We start from the raw sequence: 23,549 nt of genomic DNA on the forward strand, positions 1-23,549 counted from the left end.
ATGATGATAAGGTTTTCTGCTCCCATAAAGACATACAGCCTTGGAAATCTAATTCAGGATCATTGTGAGTTGGAACCTACTCGACAGCACCAACAACCACAACATACATAATGATGACTTCAATTTTGTCTTTAGCTTACATAAAGTATGTCATTAACTTTATAGAACTAGCACATATTACCGAATTTTGCCAATTAACTATTTTTAAAAAAGAATTTCAAAACGGAATAGATAACCCAATGAAATCAAACATGAAAATGAAATAGCCTGAAATTGCCTGGTGGAACTTGCAGTCTCTATTCCATTTTCCCCTTCTCTTGCCAGTTGTTTTGTGTGGATTTCCCCAGCCGAAGAAAGAGAACCCCATCCATCCCTGTCAAACCTGTTCTGCAAAGGCAGTTAACAAACTCATTTTGAATTCAGAAATTTTATCAGATTTTTTTTTTTTTTTTTTTGAGTGGGTGAAGTGAGGTAGGGACATAGTATGCCACTTCAAAATGTAACAAAAGAGCACACATAGAGGATTTGCAAGACCTTTAGGGCAGTTGGACAGGAAAGAATATAAATGTTGAAGATCACTAGGCCTAAGGGTAAATGCTGGCTCTATCTCTTAAGAGCTGTGTAACCTTGAACATGTTTATATAATCTTTTCTGAACCTCAAATTCATGATTTTTTTATATAGGTGTTTTAATAATTAAGTTATTAGTGATATGTTATGATCACTTGATGTATACTCGGAAATCAATAGCTGTTACTCTCCTTCACTCTTCTCTCTTTCCTTCCTCTGAAAAATATAGTTCTGTAAAACAAATGACAAATCAAATATATCAGTAGACATATTTCAGGTATATTGTTAAAAAACAGGGTTAGTATTTATACCTTAACATCTGTAAGAAGACAAAATCATAGTTTTTTGTTTTTGTTTTTGTGGGAACTTTGTTGCCCTTTAGTATTACCTTGAATTCTTTCACATTTGCTAGTAAATTTCTTCACAGAAGATTGAAAGTATACATTTATTATGTTCATGAATAAGGTCTGAATATTTAAAATAATATCCCCATAATTCAAGGACTTTTATCATTGTGTTCATTGCCCTTATGATAGTATTATCCTTAAGGAAGTATCTGAGAAAGGGTTATATTTTCTCAGCAGATATATGACATCTGAAATTACTCTTGCCAATTTTCAAATTAATATTCTTAATTTTTAGAGGAGTTCAGGTTTAGAGAAAAAATTGAGTAGTAAATAGAGAGTGTACATTTATTCCTTCTCTCCCCTATCATCAGCCACAGTTTTCCCAATTATTAGCATCTTGTATGGATGTGGTACATTTGTCACATTGATGAACAAATACTAATATATTATTACTAATGAAAGTCTATAGTTTACATTGGGTTCACTGTTTATGAATTTTGGAAAATGTATAATGCCATATAGCTACCATCACCTTAGCATAGGAAATTGTTTCACTGCCCTGAAATTCCCTGCTGCTCTACCTGTACCTGAAAACAAAATGATTCTTCTCTTCATTGCAAACTGTATGTACACATAACAGTGTTGCTAATCATTTTATTTTATTAATCTGCTATTTATAACTTATTTATTTTCAATATGATTTTGAGTGGCTTATAAAATGAGTCACAATAAGATGTGACACAATTCGAATAAAAATGACAGAATCTAACAAAAAGGAGTAGATAAATGTATGTAACAAGATGCCAGAGTCTAGATAATTACTACCACAAAGTTGAATTAAATGAACTGAATTAAATGTCAAGGAAGCTAACACACAAAGGGAGATTGCTTGGCAAGCTTAGGTCTCATTTTATGACTATAAAAGCATAATTTAGATTGAAGAGACAAACTTTTTTGGCACTGAATTCAAGGAGGAATTACTCCAAGAGTTCTTAAATTGGGGTCATGGGATAACAAATTACAAAATCGTTGCTCAAATAGACATTTCTCTAAGAGCTGAGGGCATAACATTTTGATCATATTTCAGTAAAGGCATTTCTTCAGGGAGCTGGGATGAAAGGGTATACTACTCTCCAGTAATTCAACTGTCCTGGGGAAATGCTTGGAGAATATAGAGCAGAGATTTTCAATCTCTGTTCCTGCAGTTCTAAGGGTCATTTATCCATTTAGTAATTCATTAAATTTACATTGAAGGAACGTCTACTGTGTGAGATGCTGTTCTAGCTCTGGGACTAGAACAATGAATAAAAATAGTATGTATATTTATTTACTCTATTCTGTTTGTGGAATTTGCATGCTAATAGTGGACAGATGGTAATTTAAAATAAAATGAAAACATATAGTAATTCAAGTGATAATGAATGCTGTGGAAAAAATTAAAGCTGAGACTGAAGATTGGAAAGAAGTTTTGAGATGCTACTGTATGAAGAAACTAAGGCCAAAATGATTACATGCTCTTGTCTGCACACTTGAGAAATAGATAAACCAGGACTCAAGGCTTAGTCATGTGACTTTAAAGAGTGATTTCCAACAATCATATAGCATTCATAGCCTGAAAAGTATATCAAAATTGTAGTTTGTTTTCCAGATCAGAAGTATTCCCTTGAAAATATCTCAACAATTTTCCTTGTTTCCTGATGCCAAATCACACTGATTCTCTTGCCAAATTTGTCTTCCAGACCACTGCTTTTATATGCTTGAAGCATGGTAAGAAAGAAAAGATGCAAATGACTCAGAAGGCAGAACATTATAGGTACCATTAGAAATAGGGACTCCTGGTGTGGCACTATAGGACCAGCACTGGACTGCAAACCTCAAAGACCCACCAACTGCTCCTCAGAAACCCTATATAGGGTGTCTGTGAGTCAGAACTCACTCACTGGCACATAACAATAACAACATTAGAAATACACCAATACATTATCATGAGCATTTTTACAGGGAATTATGGCATCTTCAGGCTGGCTTCAGAATAGAGGTGACAGAGAGGAGCTATGGGAAGATGAAGAGTATTTATTCAGGGAAAATATATCATAGAGGTAGAAATAGCATGTGCTGCAAGAAGGGAAATTACTGTAAATGTTAAGGAATAAAATATGGAATATGGAAGAAACGTGTAGCTAAATTTAGAAATGTCTAAAGAATTGGGTCTTTGGCAAAAAGGAATCATTCAAATAATTTTTGGATGTAAACTATCATGATAAAGTTATTTAATGAAGACCAAGCTAATAGCAGGTCCCAATAGCTTACCAAAATTCCCCAACAGGAGCTTATTGTTGTTTTGTTAAATCCCTTCAAGTCTATTCTAACTCAAAGCGAGTCGAATCACCAACATTGCAGTTAGGAAAGTCTGGAAATCCTTGTGGGAACAGAAAATCTCATCTTTTCTCCTGTGAAGCAGCTGGTAGACTCAAGCCCCAACACTGTGGTAATCCAGTACTTACGCTTGAGGGCCACCATAATCCTTAATAATTGCTTGTTGTTGTTGTTGTTGTTGTTAAGTGCCACCAAATTGGTTCTGACTCATACCAATCCTATATAGGGTTTCTGAGGAGTGACTGGTGGGCTTGAACCAGCAACCTTGTAGTTGTTGTTAGGTGTCATCGAGTTGATATTGACTTATAGCGACCCTATGCACAGCAGAACAAAAGACTGTCCGATCCTGGGCCAACCTCACTACCTTTGCCACACTTGAGCCCACTGATGCTGCCACTTGGCCAATCCATCTCACTGGGGATCTCCCTCTTTTTCTCTGATCCTCCACCTTGGTGGTGATTGGTGGTGGTTATGTGCTGTGGAGTCGGAACTGACTTATAGACACCCTGTACAGGGTTTCCAAGGCTATAAATCTTTACGGGAATAGAAAGCCTCATCTTTCTCCCATGGAACCGCTGGGAGTTTCGAACTGCTGACCTTGAGATTAGCAGTCGGATTCATAACCACTATGCTACCAGAGCTCCACCTTACCAAACATGATATCCTTCTCCAGCAACTGGTCCCTCCTGACAACATGTCCTAAGTATGAAAGATGAAGCCTGGCCATCCTTGCAGTTAGCAGTTCATTTTTTATCCTACAGCAATACACCAAGAATCCATACATCATACAATGTTGTTGTGCCACCAAGACTTCATACATTATATAGTGTTGTTGTGTGCTGTTGAGTTGGTTCCAACTCATAGTGACCCTATATAGGGTTTCTTAAATTTTTATGGCAACAGAAAGCTTCATATTCTTATACAGAGTAACTGATGGGCTAGACTGCCAACCTTGTGATTCCCAGTCCAGGGCTTATTCTACCTCAGCGCCACCCCATATATATTATATAATAGCAAACTTACAGATATACAAAAAATTAAGATCATTGTCAATAAGATTGACTGGAGGGTGAAATCGTCTCTAGGCAGTGCCCTACGCTTAACTTAAAGCTTAGCATTTTAAAATTATGTGAAATAATTTGACCAAGAATTTGATACCGATTACAGGTACTTCTCCTTTCACCAGCCTTTCTCAACCAGCACTCTTTGGGAGAACTGAGCCCCAAGTTCTAATGCAGTCATTTATGTGAATGATTAACTTTTCTTCTCTTTAGCTAGAATGTACCATCCTTGTCAGAAATGAGAAAATAATTTCCCAGAACTCAATTTTATCACAGAAAGCCAGTTGAAAAAAGTTGTTGTAAAAATAATAAAAATTGACTTACCAATATTTTTATTAATCAAATTTTCATAGAACCATTGCTATAACCTTGTGTTCAAATATACTAAAATTATACTTAATGATGACTTTTTAAGAATTTAAAATTCAAGAGACTTCCAAATCAGCTCCATATATATGTATTGTAAGAAGCAAGTAGAACACATATGAAGGTATAAAAGATAGTCATATTAGGATGTGAGAACAGGGCAGTGTCATCTTATAACAATGACCATTGTACTAACTGTAAATCATAAGGTTTGTTCTTTGTTACCTCTATGAATTAAATTTCTTTTTTATTTTTCTTAAAGCTTTTATTGTGAATTGAGTTATAGTTTACATAGGAGAGCATAGGTTTTGCACTCATCCTATCATATTTTGTGTCACTGCAATGATTACAATCCCTTTCATGCCTCATTAGTTATGAACCCCCTTGTGTGTTAGCTTCTATTCCCTCTGGTTGTTGTTTTTGTATTTTTGATGTACACAGAAACACTCAGGAATATATAATCATTTAAGCAACTAAAGAGAACATTCTGGAAGCCGGCCTCCTGGCTGCCAGCATACAGCCTTTCTCTTTCCATGAGTCTAGAGTCCTCAACTGTTTAGTCTCTCCATGCCATCACCTCTGCCTCAATCTCTGGAGTTGCTGCTTCTCTGGATAGGGTCCCATGTTCTCTTCATGCTTTTCTCTCCTGATGCTCCTAGGGTCCTCTGTTCCTTGAATGTAAGATTTACTACACCCCACTTTTTGCCACACTTTACTTTCACAATTGTGACAATTGCAATTAGTCATGATAACAATTACTCACTATTGAACCAAAAGAATCCTATCCCCATCTCCTTTCACCAGACCCATCTAGACAAGATGAAAACTATTCAGTGGGAATTCTACCTTACTCTGACACTAAATTACCTCTTGAAAACTTGTAGGCCAGCCACTTCATGCTTTTATAAACTCTCCTCTACCCCTACCCACCCCCACCCCCTGAATTTAGGTAGCTAACCACCATCACCACCAATGTATAAGTTGCCTATCCATGTCAACCCTGCATACAGAGGGGACATGTTTAATGTGAAGACTGCTTCCCTCTTGGTTGTTATTTTGAGCTATTACATCCATAAGTATAGGTCAAGCTCATCAAATTGTACGAATTTACACTTGCTTCTTTATCAAATTTCTTTAACTTCCTCTAGTTCTGATTATCAAGCCATCGTTGCTAGGTCAAATGGATACTACTTGCAAGTTTGAGCATTCTTTACATCTCCCCCCACTTTATATCAGCTGGATGCTTCATTCTCAGCTCTAGCCCTCCATGGCTAGGTCAGTGTCCTTGGGCCCAGAAGTTCCCAAGTCTTCCCAAATGTTGGACCAACCAGCCCTTCCTCATCTCTCTCTCATCTCAAGGTAGACAGGAGTCTATGGAATATGGTCAAACTTAGCCCATATCTTCTTTACTGCCTTTCCCCCACTTCCACTCACATCTAGACCAACGTGGCCACCAGCAAGCTTACATGCCTGCTAGTGCGTTCCCTTTGAGTGTCAGTCTTGGAGGATGGATTGTCCTGAAGGGACGTGATTGCTTGCCTTGATGGCTCCCCAGCTAACAGCTTGCTTTTTCTTGTAACAGCCAAACAGACTGCCATTTTTGTTTTTTCCTGCTGGTTGTTCTTTCAGAAAGTGTCTTCTATTCTTCTAGCCACTCCTGGCTGGTCTGCATGTCATTTCAAGTGGGATTGTCTCACCTCATAAGGTTCTAGATGGGGCTAGGGTCATATACAATAGAAAGACTCCGCAGGAAACTTATTTCACTGGACAAGTTCTAGAACCTCCTGTATATTGTTCTCCCCAACAAACCGAACTATGTTGTGTCTATCCCCTTACCTGTGCTCTACCATAATTTCCCTCCCATCCCTGGTAATCAACCACGATTTTTTTCTTTTCTTTTTCTGTTAGTATGGGTATCTTTTTTTAAGCTTATACAATCATGGTCTTGTGCAATATTTGTCCTTTTGTGACTGACCAATTTCCCTGGTCTGGTGCTGTGGTTTAATGCAACAGACTGCAAAGCCATTTAAACTTCAAGGTCAGTGGTTCAGGCTCACCAGCTGCTCCTTGGAAACCCTATACAGGGTTGCTGTGGGTCAGAACTGACTGAGGGCACTTAATAACAAATAACAATTTCACTCAGTATAATGTCCTTAAGGTTCATCCATGTTCTGTGGTGGTTTGCAGCTTCATTATTATTCTTCAAGGTAGCATAGTATTCCATTGTGTGTATGTACCAAAGTTTGTTTAGCCCTTCTTCCAGTGATGCACACTTAAGCTATCTCTATCTTTTTGCTATTGTGAATAGTGCTTTGGTAAACATTGGTGAATATGTATCTACTCATGTTATGGCTTGTATATCTTGTAGATATATACCAAGTAGAGGAATTGTTAGATCATAAGGTATTTCTATTTCCAACTTTCTGAAGAAGCTCCATATCATTATCCAGAGTGGTTGAACCATTTTACATTCTCACTAGTAATGTAGGATGGTCCCAGTCTCTCCACATCCTCCCCAGCATTTACTGTCCTCTGCTTTTCTGAACTTCACTGTTATTGCTAGTGTAAGATGATATCTCATTGCTGTTTTGATTTGCATTTCTCTAAGGGCTAATGATCATGAACATTTCTTCATATCTTTGTTGGCTGTCCAAATATCTTCCTTGGTGAAGTGTCTATTCATGTCCTGGGCTCATATTTTAATTGGGTTATTTGTCTTTTTCTTGTAGAGGTGTTGTAGTTTTCTATATATATTAGAGATTAGTCCCTTGTTTGACAGGTCACTGCAAAAGATTTTTATCTATCCTGTGGGCTTCTTTTTCAGTCTTTTGGTGAAATCTTTTGAGGCACATAAGTTTCTAATTTAGTATGTTCCAATCATCTATTTTGTCTTTTTTGTTTGTGTGATTTTCAAAATGTTTGATAGTCTATGTGCACCCTGTATTGGAACTCTTAAATTTGTCCCTATGTTTTCACTGATGACCTTTATAATTCAAGGATTCACATTTAGGTTGCTAATCCATATTGAGTTGGTTTTTATATATGGTGTGAGACAAAGGTCTTGCTTCATTCTTTTGTATATCAATTTCCAGTTCTGCCAACAGCATCTGTTAAAGAGACTATCCCTTGCCCATTCAATGTACTTCGGCTTATTGCCAAAGATCATTTGGCTGTATGCGGATGGGTTAATTTCTGGATCCTCAATTCTGTTCCGTTGATCTATGTATCCTTCAATGTACCAGTACCAGGCTGTTTTGACCACTGTAGCCATGTACTAAAGTTTGAAATCAGGGAGTGAGAGACCTCCAACTTTGTTCTTCTTCTTAAGCAGTGCTTTGTTTACCCGGGGACTCCATATAAAGTTTGTAATAGTTTTTTCCATATCTTAACAATGCTGTTAGAATCTGGGTTGGGATTACATTATATCTATAGATTACTTTGGGTAATATTGACATTTTGACAATGTTAAGTGTTCCTATCAGGAATATGGTATATTCTCCCATTTTTGTAAAAATGGTATTGCTTTCCTAATTTCCTTTTCAGTGCTGTCATTATTAGTATAGAGGAATCTGACTGATTTTTGTATTTTGATCTTGTACCCTGCCACTTTGATGAATCTTCCAGTGAGTTCTAGTAGTTTTTGTTTATGCTGAGTCTTTGGGGTTTTCTATGTATAGGGTCATATCATCTCTAAATAGAATTTTACTTCCTCTTTGTCAATTTGGATGCCTTTAATTTCACTATCTTGCTTTGTAGCTTTGGCTAAGACTTCCAACACAATATTGAATAGGAGCGGTGATAAACAGCATCCTTGTCTGGTGCCTGTTTGCAAAGGGAAAGCCCTCAGTTTTTCTCCATTGAGAGTGATGTTGGCTGTTAGTTTTACATTGTTGTTGTTGTTACGTGCCATCGAGTCAATTCTGACATATGTGCTGTTAATTATGTTGAGGAATTTCCCTTTAATTCCTACTTTGTTGAGTGTTTTTTGTTTTTTTTTAATCAGGAATAGATGTTGGATTTTTGTCAAATGCCTTTTCTGCATTAATTGATGATTGTGTGGTTCTTTTCCTTTTTTTATTTGTATGGTGGGTTACACTGATTGTTTTTCTAATATTGAACTATGCTCGCATCCCTGATGTGAATCCCACTTGGTCATGCTGTACTAGTTTTTGATGTGTTGTTGAAATCTGTTGGCTAGGATTTTGTTGAGAATTTTTATATTGATGTTCATGAGGGATATTGGTCTACAATTTTCTTTCTTAGTTATGTTCTTCCCTGGTTTTGGTATGAGGGTTATGCTTGCTTCATAAAATGTATTAGGAAGTTTTTCATTCTTTTCTATATTCTGGAATAATTTGAATAGAATTGGTAGCAACTCTTCCTTGAGTGTTTGGTAAAACTCACCAGTGAAGCTATCTGGACCTGGACTTTATTTGGTTGAGAGTTCATTGATGACCTGATCAATTTCTTCTTTTGTTATAGATCTGTTCAAGTTTTCTACTTCACTCTGTGTAAGTTTAGGTAGGTCATGTTTTCTGTCTCCTCTAGATTTTCAAATATGTTGGAGTACAATGGTTTGTAGTATTCTCTTACTATCCTTTTTATTTCCATTGGCTATGTTGTGACATCACCCATCTGGTCTCATATGTGTTATTTGTGTCTTCTACCTCTTTTCTTTTGTTAGATTTGCCAATTTCATTAATCCTCTTGAAGAACCATTCTTTCTATAGTTTTTCTGTTTTCTATCCTGTTTATTGCTGCTCTAAACTTTATTATTTCTATTCCTTTGGTGACCATAGGTTTACTTTTCTGATCTGTTTCTAATTGTTGGAGATGTTGTGTTAATGTGTTGATTTTGGTTCTTTCATCTTTTTGGATATGTGCACTTATTGCAAGAAATTGTCCTGTCAGCGCTGCTTTTGCTGTGTCCCAAAGATTTTGGTATGTTGTGTTTTCATTCTCATTTGTTTCTAAGAGTTTTGTAAATTTGCCTTTTATTTGTTGCATTACCTGTGAATTGACATTTGAATAGAAACTTAAGCCATGAAAATGAGAAAACTCAAAGTCAAGACTATATAAAACAGATAATGTTGTTGTTGAAGTTAAGTGCCATCTAATCGGTTCTGACTCAATACAACCCTGTGTAGGATTTCCTTGGAGAGACTGTTGGGTTTGAATCACCAACCTGGTTTATAGAAGTCTAGTGTTTATCTTGAAATGCCCCATCAGGCAAGAAATGCAGAAGTTAATGATTCATCATAGTTGAGTTTAGCCTTTTAGAACATAGAATAGTGAGATGCTATCATTTCCAGAGTACTTATAGCTCTGACATTTGGTAAATTTAGGTCCTCTTAAGGTCAATGGTTCAAGCTCACCAGCCTCTCCTCAGAAACCCTCTCTGGGTCAGAACCAAGTCAACAGTACGTAACAACCATAACAATGAACATAGAGCAGAGTTGGTCAGGTTCTTTCAGTAGAAAAGTTCACAAGATTTCAAGGCAAATACAAAAAAGGAACAAGTGTTCAAAACAGCCACAACTGGGCATGTAAGATGAGCTGAGTGTCAATGTGAGGAAGCAAGAGAAAAATTTAATGGAATTTTTTAAGAACCTTGCTTAGAAGATCAAGTTGAATGTCACGATTTGTCACCAAGTTTCAGTGCTGAGGTTCTCAATTAGGCCTGTATCAGAGAGAAAATTGGAAATAGGTTAGATATAATTAGGATGTTAATTGGAAAGAATATGTAGTAATTCTGATATTAAAACTCAATATTTTATTATTTTATCTTGATGCATTTGAAGCCTGAAATGTTTGTTTCACCGCAGAACAATTAAGAAAGATATGAACCCTATCTGGAAGAACAATGGAGGTATATGATAAACACTTGACTGTGAACCACAAGGTCCACAGTTCAAATCCACCAGCCATTGCACAGGAAAAGGATGAGGCTTTCTGCTCCCACAAATATTTAAAGGCTTTGAAATCTTATAAAGAGTTGCTATAAGTCAGAACATACTTGAGGGCACTTAGCATCAACAACAAACCCTATCCAGCTCCTTTTATACAAAAATTATTTTCTGAAAACCTAGAATCTTACATAGTTATTAGGTATTTGGAGTACCATTATCTTGAATGACTCATTGGAGAGAAGTAAAATTTTAGTTTGGTCCTCAGGTTTTAAAATATCACTCTTAAGAAGTAGAAAGTGACAACAAAAATATGACCTGAATATTTTAATACCAAGACTCCTTGTGGAATTACCCCAGTCCCAGTGTTTCCTTAGGCATTAAATGAGCAGAATAGGAAATTGAGCATTGAATTAGAAAAGTGAACTTTGAATCCATATACTTAGAAATTTCTCCAAGATTTTTTTAATGGCTTAAAAGGAATGCACAAAGCTTATTAAATGTCTTCCGTTAGGCCACTTTAGAAAAGAGAGAGTGAGACTGAGACTATACAAGTATGACATTACAACATTATTTCAGAGTATTTCATGATTTTATATTCAGTTAAATTGTAAATTGTTTCTAATCATTTTGTTGTTGTTAGGTACCATTGAGTTGTTACCAACGCACAGTGACCCTATGCACAACAGTATGAAACACTGCCTGGTCCTGGGCCAGCCTCACACTCATTGCTACGCTTCAGCCTATTGATGCTACTACTGTGTCATTCCATCTCATTGGGGATCTTCCTCTTTTTCTCTGACCCTCCACCTTACCAAACATGATATCCTTCTCCAGCAACTGGTCCCTCCTGATAATATGTCTGAAGTATGAGAGACGAAGTTTAGCCATCTTGGCCTCCAAGGAGCACTCTGGCTGCACTTCTCCCAACACAGATCTATTTGTTTGTTTGTTTTTTTGGATGTCCATGGTACTTTTAGTTTTCCCTTCCAACACCATAACTCAAATGCATCAGTTCTTCCATGGTCTTCCTTATTCATTATCCAACTTCTGCAGGCATATATGCATATGAGGTTATTTGAAATTACCATGGCTTGTGTCAGGCGCACCTTAGTACTCAAACTGACATCTTTGCTCTTCAACATTTTAAAGAGTTCTTGTGCAGCAGATTTGCCCAATGTAATACATTGTTTGATTCCTTGACTGCTGCTTCCATGAGTGTTGATAGGTGATCTGAGTAATATGAAGTCATTGACAACTTCAATCCTTTTTCCATTTATATGGATGTTACTTATTGGTCCAATGGTAAGGATTTTTGTTTTCTTTTCTTTGAAGTGCAACTCATACTGAAGGCTCTGCTGTTTGATCTTCATCAACAAGTATTTTAAGTCCTCTTGGCTTTCAGCAAGCAAGATTGTATTGTCTGCATATTGCAGGTTGTTAATGAGCCTTCCTCCAATCCTGATGCCACGTTCTTTCTTCTTTTTCATAAAATCCAGTTTCTTGGATTATTTGCTCAGCACAGAGATTGAATAAGTATGGTGAAAGAATACAACCCTGCTGCACACCTTTCCTTATTTAAAACCATTTGGTGTTGCCTAGTTCTGTTGGGATGACTGCCTCTTTTTCTATTTACAGGTTCCTCATGAGCACAATTAAGTGTTCAGGAATACACATACTTGGTAATGTTGTCGGTAGCTTGTTATGACCCACACAATTAAGAGCCTTTGTGTAGTCAATAAAACACAAATAAACATCTTTCTGATATTCTCTGCTTTCAGCCAAAGTCCATCTGACATCAGCAATGATATTCCTCTTCTGAAACCAGCTTGAACTTCTTAAAGTTCTCTGTCAAAATCTGTATTACCTTTAACAGCCATTTCTGCATTATCTTTAGTAAAACATTACTTGCATGGAATGTCAATGATATTGTCCATTGATTTCCACATTCCATTGGGTCACCTCTCTTTGGAATGGGCACAAATACAGATCTCTTCCTGTCAGTTGGCAGGGAGTTGTCTTCTAAATTTCTTAGCATATATTAGTGAGTGCCTCAAGTACCACTTTATTGAAATATTTCTATTTATAATCCATCAATTCCCAGTGCCATGTTCTTTAACAATGTCTCAATGCATCTTAAGCTTCTTCCTTCGGTATCATTTGCTCTTGAATGGTTAAACATCAATTATTTATTTATTTATTTATTTTTTTGGTACAGGGACTCTGTGTATTCCTTCCATATGCTTTTGATGCTTTCTTCATCATTCAGCATTTTTCCTATAGACTCCCTTAATACTGGAAGTCAAGGTTTGAAATTTTTCTTCAATTCCCTCAGCTTGAGAAATGCTGAATAATAGTGGCATTAACTGGTCTTCCTTGTAGGCAGATGGATATTATCCTATCACAGACAGCATTGTACCTCATGACTGCTTTTGATATGTTCTTTTTGATCCTGAATGTAATGCCTTTCCTGTTCAGTTTGTCATCCCCTGCATAGTAAACCATGTATTTGTCAGATTCAAAATGGCCAATACAGTCCATTTCAGCTCACTAATACCTAGGATGTTGATGTTTGTACGTTCCATTTCATTTTTGACAATTTGGAATTTTCCTAGATTCATACTTCATACATTCCATGTTCCAATTATTAATGTAAATTTACAGATGTTTCTTTTCATTTTGAGTTGTGCCCCATCAGCAAATGAAGGTCCCAAGGGCTTTACTCCCATGGGCTTTACTGCATTCGCATCATCACTGTCGACTCTACTTTGAGGAGGCAGCTCTTCCCCAGCCACATTCTGAGTGCCTTCCAACCTGAGCGTCTCATCTTCTGGCTCATTATCTGACCATATTCTAGTGCTCTTCATCATGTTTCAATATTCCATAATCTGGCACTGACAGTGTTCCACTGCTATCCATAAGGTTTTCAGTAACTAACTATTCGAAGGAGTTCATCTCTCCTTCTTCCTAGTTTGTCTTTGTCTGGAAGCTCATCTGAAACCTGTCCACCATGGTTAACTGTGCTGGCATTTAAGATACTGGTGGCATTTCCAGAATCACAGTTACACACAAGCCACCACAGCATGACAAACAGACAGACAAGTGGTGGCCAGGAGGTTGTACGTACTCTAAATCAGTGCCCAATATATTGTTCTATTTCTCCAATTGTCAGGATTCATGGGTCCAGGAACCAACGGGTGGAAATGAGAATGGGGTTAATTTTAGTGACCCACTTGCAAAATGTTTGCTTCCTCTGCCTCCAAACCTATGCCAAACTAAATGTCCAACTGAAAATGTCTTCAGGTCTGGACATATTCATTCCAAAGGGAGGAATAGTCCCATCAGGAGATATGACAGTGATTCCATTGAACTGGACATGAAGAAGGTCCCCTGACAATTTTGGGCTCCTCATGCCTCTTGATCAACATATGAAGGGAGTTACTGTATTGGGCAGTGTAACTGAATTCCCGTTTTGAAGGGTGGGGAGGGTGAATGGTGAGGAATATAAACTGGAAGGAGTATAATTAAAAACATTATTTCTAATCATTAGAAAAGACTGTTTTCTAATCATACTCCTCCCAATTTACACTCCTCACCATTCAACCTCCCCCCCCAAAAAAAAAAGGAATTCATGCTTGTACTTGGAAGCAATATTTCAGTTTCCATACATATTATACATCTTAGAAAAGTATGACTTAAAAAATAAATGTGAGCACTAAATATAATTTATGAAGGGAGAAAAGATCACTAGAAATATAATATGGAAAGACAATTCCTAATTCTTATATCACAGAAAAGTTTTTATTTTTAAATGACTTATATTCATCGCTGAACTACTTTTCTGAAAGAAGGAAAGCAAAACCTGCCAAATAGAGATTTTTTTTTTGTTAATAATGAATAATAAAGCTATTGATGTTTTATTAGGCACCCTACTCCCTAGGTGACCAAGTACTGTCTTGTAAATAAAATTGTATGCACTAAAGTCGGGTTGCCAACCTCAAGGTCAGCAGTGTGAAACTACCAGCGGTTCTGCAGAAGAAAGAGAGGCATTTACAGCCTCGGAAACCCTGTGCAGGGTCACTGTGAGTTGGAACTGACTCCAGGATACTTAACAATAACAACAACAAAGCTGAGATTTTACATTATTATTTGAAGGGGAGAAGCACCTATTTGCATAGACCACATCATTTCAACAAAATCATCCCCAAATTAACTGAGATAAAAGAAAATACTTCAACAACCAACAAAGTAAACCAAATGCATTGAGTCATCTGGGAGTATAAATAAAGGAATCCTTTGATTTTCCCTAGGACAGACATTAAGTGGTTTCACCTGTGTGGCATCAGTTCACTCTACCTCTTTTGGAAAACACATTTTAAAGCAAAGGGGAAATCATATGCAAAGGCTCAGAGATAAGAGATGGTTCTATTTGAGTAACAAGGGGAGTGCAGAGCTCATTAACTGAAATTAGAAATAAGGAAGAGAATTTAGTATTATGGAGAGATAGTTCAGGTTTTGAACAAAATACTTAAATGTGGTATTTACAGTCTTTTTAACTAAAGATGATTGGAGCAGTTTACACATACTTAGATTGAGAAAGTCCCCCATAGAGTTTCTAATATTTATTTTATTAGAACTTCTAATATCTAAGTTTTTTATAGATATGATTTTTCCATGTTACATAGTGAATGTATTTGCCATGCAGTTATTTTTCCTTTGGGTTTTTATACCCCACTGACTAACAGCTATGCTATTAGTATCTGTTGCTTATGAAATTGTGCTTAATTTCAGAAACTAATCATTTTATTATATTAAACACAATTGTCTGAAAAACCATTTCTTGAAGATTCCACATTAAATATTTTTAAGGCTGTTTCAGGAAGAAATTTATTTCGAAAAGATTTAAGTTTTGACACTGAAATAAGTCAGCTAACTCATAAAATTAATTTTAACTCAGATATTTGCACCAAACTTTCTCATTTCCATTTTCCCTTTTAAAGTGAAGTATAAATGGCTTAGCAGAGTCTATCCAAAGTATAGGATTTTTATATTTTAAATTCAGTAGTAAAAATATGACTTTAATTAAAATTTAACAGACATCCTAGTGCCGATATTGTAAAATTAATAGTTAAATTATATGATTCCTTAAGTATGTACCTTTGATATTACTGTTAGGAATGGAGTTCAGGTAAAGACAGAATTAATTTCCAGTAAACATTTTCTGTCTTGGGAGAATTCTTTTAAATGGAAAATATTGTACATTTTGGTAAACTTATCTATTACTAATTGGGCAAAGACAGAAAATAGAATATGACCAAATGGGAAAGTAGTGAAGACTTGAGTCTGAGTTTTGTAGCATGACATTGGAAAATACCTGGAAATGTCATTTTCCTTTATGATAAATAAATATAAGTGTTGGTTATCTATAAAATAAGGAAGTTGCTATTGATTTTTCATTATGAGATTCTTTGACTTTCAAGCAAGTAAATGTCTTACCAGAGAGTTGTTTAAAGCAGGCAAACAAGCAAAAACCGTGGCAGATATTAAATGAACATAGGCATTTAAGTACTAAATGTTGACTCTAGTTTGGGTATCATTTCAATTCACATCATAATTTTTTTTAAGTATTTGAGGTTAGAATAGTCACTGGACATTCCAATTTTGAATCAGTTTCCTAAAAGTTAGTTGTCTATAATGTTTGCTTTATTCATATCTTCTGGACAGCATTGAGTAGGGATAGACTATTTGTCATGGAACAAAGAACCCAAGCATGTTAAAGAAAATGACTAATGATGAATACATTAAAAATGATTTTTTTCTAAAAGAGGCTGAAAATATATGATGTTTAGAATTGTTGTCACCACTGAGGAGAATGTTGTTTTTGTTGATAACTGCCATCCAGTTGATTCTGACTCAGTGACCCTGTATAGGGCTTCTGAGAACAAGCTGGTTGGTTTGAACTGTCAACCTTGTGGTTAGCAGTGCTGTGCTTGTCCTATAGCACCACACAAGGGCTCCATTAAGAATTGTTGTTGTTAAGTACGGTTGAGTCAGTTCCGACCCGCAACAACCCTGTATAGGGTTTCTGGGGAGCAACTGGTGAGTTTGAACTACCATTCTTGAAGTTCAAACTGACCTTGCAGTCCAGTGCATTGTCCTGAAGTGCCACACCATTAAGAATACTCCCTTTTTATTGGGCATCTGATGGAAACCTGAGACAAATCTCCAGTTCCTTTGTATTTATTTTTAAATGATAGTTTGTTGTGTTTTTAATGAAGGCTTACATAACCGTTAGATTCCCATTCAACAGTTCCTACACAAACTGTTCAGTGACATTGATTACATCCCTCACAGTGCATCACTTCTGTTCTGTTATTCTAGTCCCCTTTTATTGTATTGATATGTTTTTCTGGCGAGGGGCTTTATGCTGTCTTTCTCTTAATGTCTAATTTCTCTTGAAGTCACATAGCAAATAACTACAAAAGATCAACTTAATACAATGTTTTCCATTGGAACACATCTTTAATTTACTCTAAATTCAATACAGAAAAGCAGTGTGTTTTTACAAAAAGTGAACTGACAAGCTGCCTTTTTTTTATTGATAATTTGACTATTATTTAAGGACAGTAGGTTACATATAAGAACCCTGGTGTGATTTAGTTAAGTTACATATATTTCTACTCTCTTCCTCCCTACCCCCCAGCTTATGTGTTGCTTTGGTCTAGTGAGAATGGGTGTCTGTTATAGAACAAAGATATTTTATTGAATAAAAAATACAAGAATAACAAGAGAATGGGTTGAATTTAGTAAGTTGGCACTTAATAGAGCTGAGTTAGGAATATGTTCTTGGTTTAACATTTGAATGGTGGTGATGTGCCATCCAGTCGGTTCTTACTCATAGCAACCCTGTCTAGGCTTTCTGAGGCTGTAAATCTTTACAGGAACAAAAAGCCTCATCTTTCTCCTGTAGAGCAGCTGGTAGATTTGAACTGCTGACCTTTCAATTAGCAGACCAATGTGTAACCAGTACACTACATATGCTTTGTTGTTGTTAAGTGCCGTTGAGTTGGTTCTGACCCATAGTGACCCTGTATAGGATTTCCAAGAAGAAGCTGGTGAGCTTGAACTGCCGAACTTGTGGTGCAAATGGACCTTGCAGGCCATCTCATTAACCCACAGTGCCACACCAGGACTTTTTAACATTAAAATAATAATAAAAAGTTTTAACATAAAAATAAAATTGAAAGTTCATAAAATTGAAGTTTATTGTTTGTGTTAAGCCATCAAGTTGGTTTTGACCCATAGTTACCCTGTATAGGGTTGCAAGCCACCGCATAGCATGGATGAAACTTGAGGATATTATACTGAATGAAATTGTTGTTGAGTGCTGTTGAGTTGATTTTGACCCATAGCAACCCAGTATAGGGTTTCCAAGGAGCAGCTGGTGAGCCTGAACCGCCGACCTTGCAGTTGAAACAGCTTTGCAGTCTGCTGCATTATCCCACAGCGCCACACCAGGAACTCCAAAAGCTGCTCTTCTCCCCTCAGGCAGGAGGCAGGTTTTTTTCTTTCAGTCATTACAGATAACAAAATCCAAACTTCCCTGGCCCTTGGTTCTGTCTCTTACAAAACTTCATACTTTCATGAGTCTGGAGCAATTAAAATGGATCCTGCTCCTGATGCCAACTGCTTAAATCAAGTGGGCACCATGTCAGACTTCCTCTGACTCCACAGGGGGAAAGAGGACCAAACTCAAAGTCAGCCCAAGGCCGATTCCTATGAAATGTAAGTTTGACAAAACACTACCCTATATACCAGTGCCTTTATAATTAGTCAGACTTTAGTACCAATTTAGAAAACTCATCCTTGTGATTTTGTTTCTCTAGAACCCCACTCTGTACCTCATGTCTTAGGCTGAGTTTTCTAGAGAAGCAAAACCAGTGAAACATATTATATCAAGGAAATGACTTACAACTGTAGAGTCCCAGGTCCCCAGCAGAAGAGAGAGAGTTATATTTGAATACTAAGAATCAATTGCCAAGTGCAAAATGAGACAAAATGTGAAGTCATTCATTTGATTAAAACTCAGTGCTTCTAATTGACATTACATACAATATAATACAATAGTGCAATATTGATAGTTAAACATTGATGTAATAATGTTGTTGTTGTTGTTAAGTGCCATTGAGTCAATTCCAACTCGTAGCCACCATGTTTAGGATTTCTGAGGAGCGGCTGGTGGATTTGAAATATCAACCTTGCAGTCTAGCACATTACCCCGTGGTACTACACCAGGACTCCAATGTAATCGTATACAGTAGTAATCAGTATCTGGATCAGATGTGTAATCTTTTACTTCATACTGGTCAGATTCACCACCCTTAAAAGAATAAAGACGATTCAGATCATCTTTATAAGAGAATAACCAATAAACTGCGAGGGAAAATCTTCATTAGGTATGCAGTGGGTTGTTAGATGAAACTTGACAAAGTTCTCCAAGTAACTAGATGTCCTAAGAGGTTAGCGCTACATGAAATCAAACCAGTGTGGTAGCAAATTATGAACAAAGGAATTACATTTTTCTCTAGGTATTAAAGCTTCTAAACTGTTTTTCTTCTACAGGAATCTGAACTTATAGAACTAAGAGAAACCATTGAAATGCTTAAGGCCCAGAACTCTGCTGCCCAGGCTGCTATTCAGGGAGCACTCAATGGTCCAGACCACCCTCCCAAAGGTATACTTAGAACTCTTTCCACTTTTTCATTAATATAAATGGTATGTATTTGATTGATTAATTAGATTAAAACTACGTTTAATCAGTAACATCGCCTTCAATAGTGGATCAGTTGGCATTAACGCTGAAAGAATCCCAGAATTTGAGAATGGTAGCTTTCATTATCGAATAATATTTAAATTAAGCTTAAAGGATTTGATTTCATAGTTGTACATGCAGTCCTCTAAACTTGTTTTACAAAGGTAGTAAGTAATGGTGCTGGTTAATACATGCTTATCTGACTTCAAGCAAAAAAAGAAGCCCAGTAAGAATTTTGACAGTCCAGATCTGTGTAAAATAATCTATGTGGTGAGATAGTAAGTAGTGGACATGGGGGACAACTTATTATAAATAGGGGCAATAAAAAGGTACATTTCAGTTAATGGATGTAAAAAATAGGTGATTAAAAGTCAGTATGCTTTTCAGTATTACCACAATTCTACAATTCTAACAAATGATAAATATTCTAATATCCCTCCCATCTCTTTACTTGCCACTGGAAAAAAAATAAAATGCTCTTTACAAAAGAATGTCATGTAATTTTAGAAACGTTGTTGCTTTTGCTGTGAAGTGCAGTTGAGTCTGTTCCAACCCATAGCAACCCTGTATAGGGTTTCTAAGGAGCAGCTGGCAAGCTTGAACCTCCAACCTTGCAGTTCAAACAGCTTTGCAGTCTGGTGGATTAACCCACAGTGCCACACCAAGACTCCATTTTAAAATATAGGCTCTATGTATTCAGATGCTGACTCTTTCCAGTAGCGTTTTGTGTGCTCAGTTCTCTCAGCTTGAAAATCCATGCCTAAATCTTTACTGTCCTACGAACTATCATTCCTACTTCCAGATTAATCCTGGAAATTTGTATATAATTGTGCAATATCTTCAACTACCAAATACTCTTCATCCCACTGGAATCTGACTTCTTTTCCCACAGTTTTATCATAAATATTTTCTACAGGATAGTTGGTTATATGATACTAGATGCAGAGTCCCTTATACATAAAATACTCTTCCTTTCTAATGTTCATAATGTAATGTTCATTACACATTCTAGGTTTTCCTTTTGCCCCTTTGAAATAATTTTCTAGATTTCTTTTGTAGGTTCATTCTTCTATATACATTTTCTAATTGTTAATATTCTTTAGTACTTTGCCCTAATCTTTCATCCATTATGAAGCTATATTATGGTTCCATACATTCTATCTAAAACTGTATACAAACTCACATAGTACTTTATTGTTGTTAGTTACCATCAAGTCCAGTCTGACTCATAGCCACCCTATACACAACAGAATGAAACACTACCTGGGCTTGTATCATCCTCACAATTGTTGTTATGTTTGAACCCATTGTTGCTGCCATAGTGTTAATCATTTCTCTTTTTTGTGGACCCTCCACATTTCCCAACATAATGTCCTGTCCTATGGGATGTTCCTCCCTGACAGAATATCTAATATATGAGAGACCAAGTCCTCACCATCCTCATTTATAAAGAGCATTCTGTCTGGACTTCTTCCAAGGCAGCTTTATTTGCTTTTTTGGCACTTCATGGTACTTTCAGTATTCTTCACCAACACCGTAATTCAATTGCATCAGTTTTAGGGCACTCCTTATCTATTGTCAAATTTTGACATACATATGAAGCAATTGAAAAGACCATAGCTTGGAAGAGGTGCAAGTCAGTCCTTAAAGTGCAATCTTTGCTGTTGAAAACTTTAAAGGGATCTTTTGCGGCAGATTTGCCTAATGCAATAAGACATCCCTGGATTTCCATGAACATTGGCTGTGCATACAAGTAAAATGAAGTATTTGATCATTTCAATCTTTTCTCCATTTATTATGATGTCATTTATTGGACCAGCTGTGAGGATTCCCATTATCTTTACGTTTATGTGCAATCCATATTGAAGGCGATAGGTTTGGATCTTCATCAGTAAGTATTTCAAGTCTTCTTTGCTTCCAGAAAGCAAGGTTGTGTCATGTGCATATCACAAGCTGTCAGTCTTCTTCCAAACCTGATGCCACATTCTTCATATTTTCCAACATATCAGTTTACAGATTAAATAAGTATAGTGAAAGGATACAAGTCTGGTGCACACCTTTCCTGACTTATCCCCTTGTTTTGTACAAATGACTGCCTCTTGGTTTATGAATAGGATCCTCATGAGCACAGTGATTGAAGTGTTCTGGAATATTCCCAGTCTTCACAGTGTTATCTATAGTTTGTTATGATCCACAAGGTTGAATGCCCTATATAGTTAATAAAGTACAAGTAAACATATTTTTTACTTTCTCTGCTTTCAGCAAGATGCATCTGATGTCAGTAATGATATCCCTCATTACTGAATCTGGCTTGAATTTTTCACAGTTCCCTGAAACTGCACTGGTCAAACCATTTTTTATCTTCAGCAAAATTTTACTTGAATGTGACATTTATATTGTTTGCAGATTTCTGCATACTGTTGGGTCACCTCTCTTTGGAATGAGTACAGATATGGATCTCTTCAATTGGTTGGCCATGTAGCTGTCTTTCGATTTCTTGGCATAGACAAATGAGCACCTCCAGTACTACATCAGTTTGTTGAAATATTTCAGTTTGGGTTCCATCAATTTCCAGAGCCTTGTTATTTGTCAACCTTAAGTTCAGCTTGTACTTCCTCCTTCAGTGCCTTTTATTGAAATGGTTGAACATCAATCAATTCTTTTTGGTACAGTGTCCCTTTCATCTTTTTTTTTTGAGGCTTCCTATGTCATTCATTATTTTGCCTTGATAATAAATACAGTCCTTCAGTATTGAAATCCAAGGCTTGATTTTTTTCTTTAGTTCTTTCAGCTTGAGAAATTATGAGCATTCATTTTTCCTTTGTTTTTCTATCTCCAGGTCTTTGCACATTTCATTATAATACTTAAGTTTGCCTTCTCAAGTTACCCTTTAAATTTTTGGTTCAACACTTCTACTTCATCATTTCATCCAGTGGTTTTAACTTCTGTATGTTCAAGAGCACATTTTAGACTCTCTTCTGACACTCATTTTGGTTTTTTCTTTGATGTTCTTGATGTCATCCCATACTCCTCGGGTCTTTGATCATTTGTGTCTAATGCATCAAACCTGTTGTTAAGATGGTCTCTAAACCCAGGTGGAATATATTCAAGGTTGGACTCCTAGTGCAGCACTGTAGGATAGGTGCTCGAGTCCAAAGTCAATTTGAACCTCAAGGTCAACAGTTCAAAGTGACCAGTCACTCCTCAGAAATCCTATACAGGATCACTATGGGTCTGAACCAACTCAATGACACTGAACAACTACAACCTATTCAAGGTGATATTTTGACTCTAATGGACTCCTGTTAATTTTCTTCAGCTTCATCGTGAACTCGCATATGTGCAATCGATGGTCTGTTCCACAGTCCACCTTTGTTTTGACTGATGTTACTGAGTTTTTCAATCATCACTTACCACAGACAATAGACAGTTTGATTTCTGTGTATTCCCTCTAGTGAGGTCTGTGTGTATAGTCACAATTTAGGTTGTTGAACGAGGTATATCCAATCACAGACAGAATTTTATTTCAAAATAAATCTTGATTTGTTATTTTTTTGATGATGAATGTAACACCAGTACTTTTCAATTTGGCATTCCTAATCATAGTAAACCATATGATTATCTGATTCTAAATGATCAATACCAGTCTATTTCAGCTCCTTAATGTCTAGGATATCAATGTTTTTACATTCCATTTCATTTTTGGCTACTTAAAAAAATTTTCTAGATTCATAATTCCTGTATTCCCTTCTTTGATTATTAATGGCTATTTGAAGCTATTTCTTCTCATTTTGAGTTGTGCCCCATCGACAAATTAAAGTGCCCAAAGCTTTGTTCAACCCATATCATCCAAGTCCACTCTACTTTGAAGAGGCAGCTCTTCCTCAATTGTATCTTGTGTGCCTTTTGGCAGTATATCAGACAGTATTCCACTGTTGTACATACATTTATAGTGGCTACCCTTTCAGAAGTGATCCTTCTCTCCTTCCTAGTCTGTGTTAGTTTGGAATCTCTTCCAAAATCTCTCCACTATGGGTGACCCTACCGGTACTTATGCATAGCAGAGAAACATTGTCAGATATCGGACTGGAAGGTGGGAGGGCACTCAGAAA

At 36.5% G+C, this 23,549-nt stretch overlaps 1 protein-coding gene across 1 annotated transcript in view; it reads left to right on the forward strand.

Moving 5' to 3' along the window:
- NAV3 (neuron navigator 3) overlaps positions 1 to 23,549 on the forward strand; it is a gene marked incomplete at its 5' end in the record, with an annotated part of 142,797 nt that overhangs the window by 55,228 nt on the left and 64,020 nt on the right. The window contains one exon of the mRNA XM_006877704.1: positions 19,248 to 19,359. Within this exon, the coding sequence (XP_006877766.1) occupies positions 19,248 to 19,359 (112 nt within the window). The remainder of the gene's footprint in view (positions 1 to 19,247; positions 19,360 to 23,549) is intronic.

Source organism: Chrysochloris asiatica, unplaced genomic scaffold, assembly GCF_000296735.1.
Source record: "Chrysochloris asiatica unplaced genomic scaffold, ChrAsi1.0 scaffold00560, whole genome shotgun sequence".
Lineage (NCBI taxonomy): Eukaryota > Metazoa > Chordata > Mammalia > Afrosoricida > Chrysochloridae > Chrysochloris > Chrysochloris asiatica.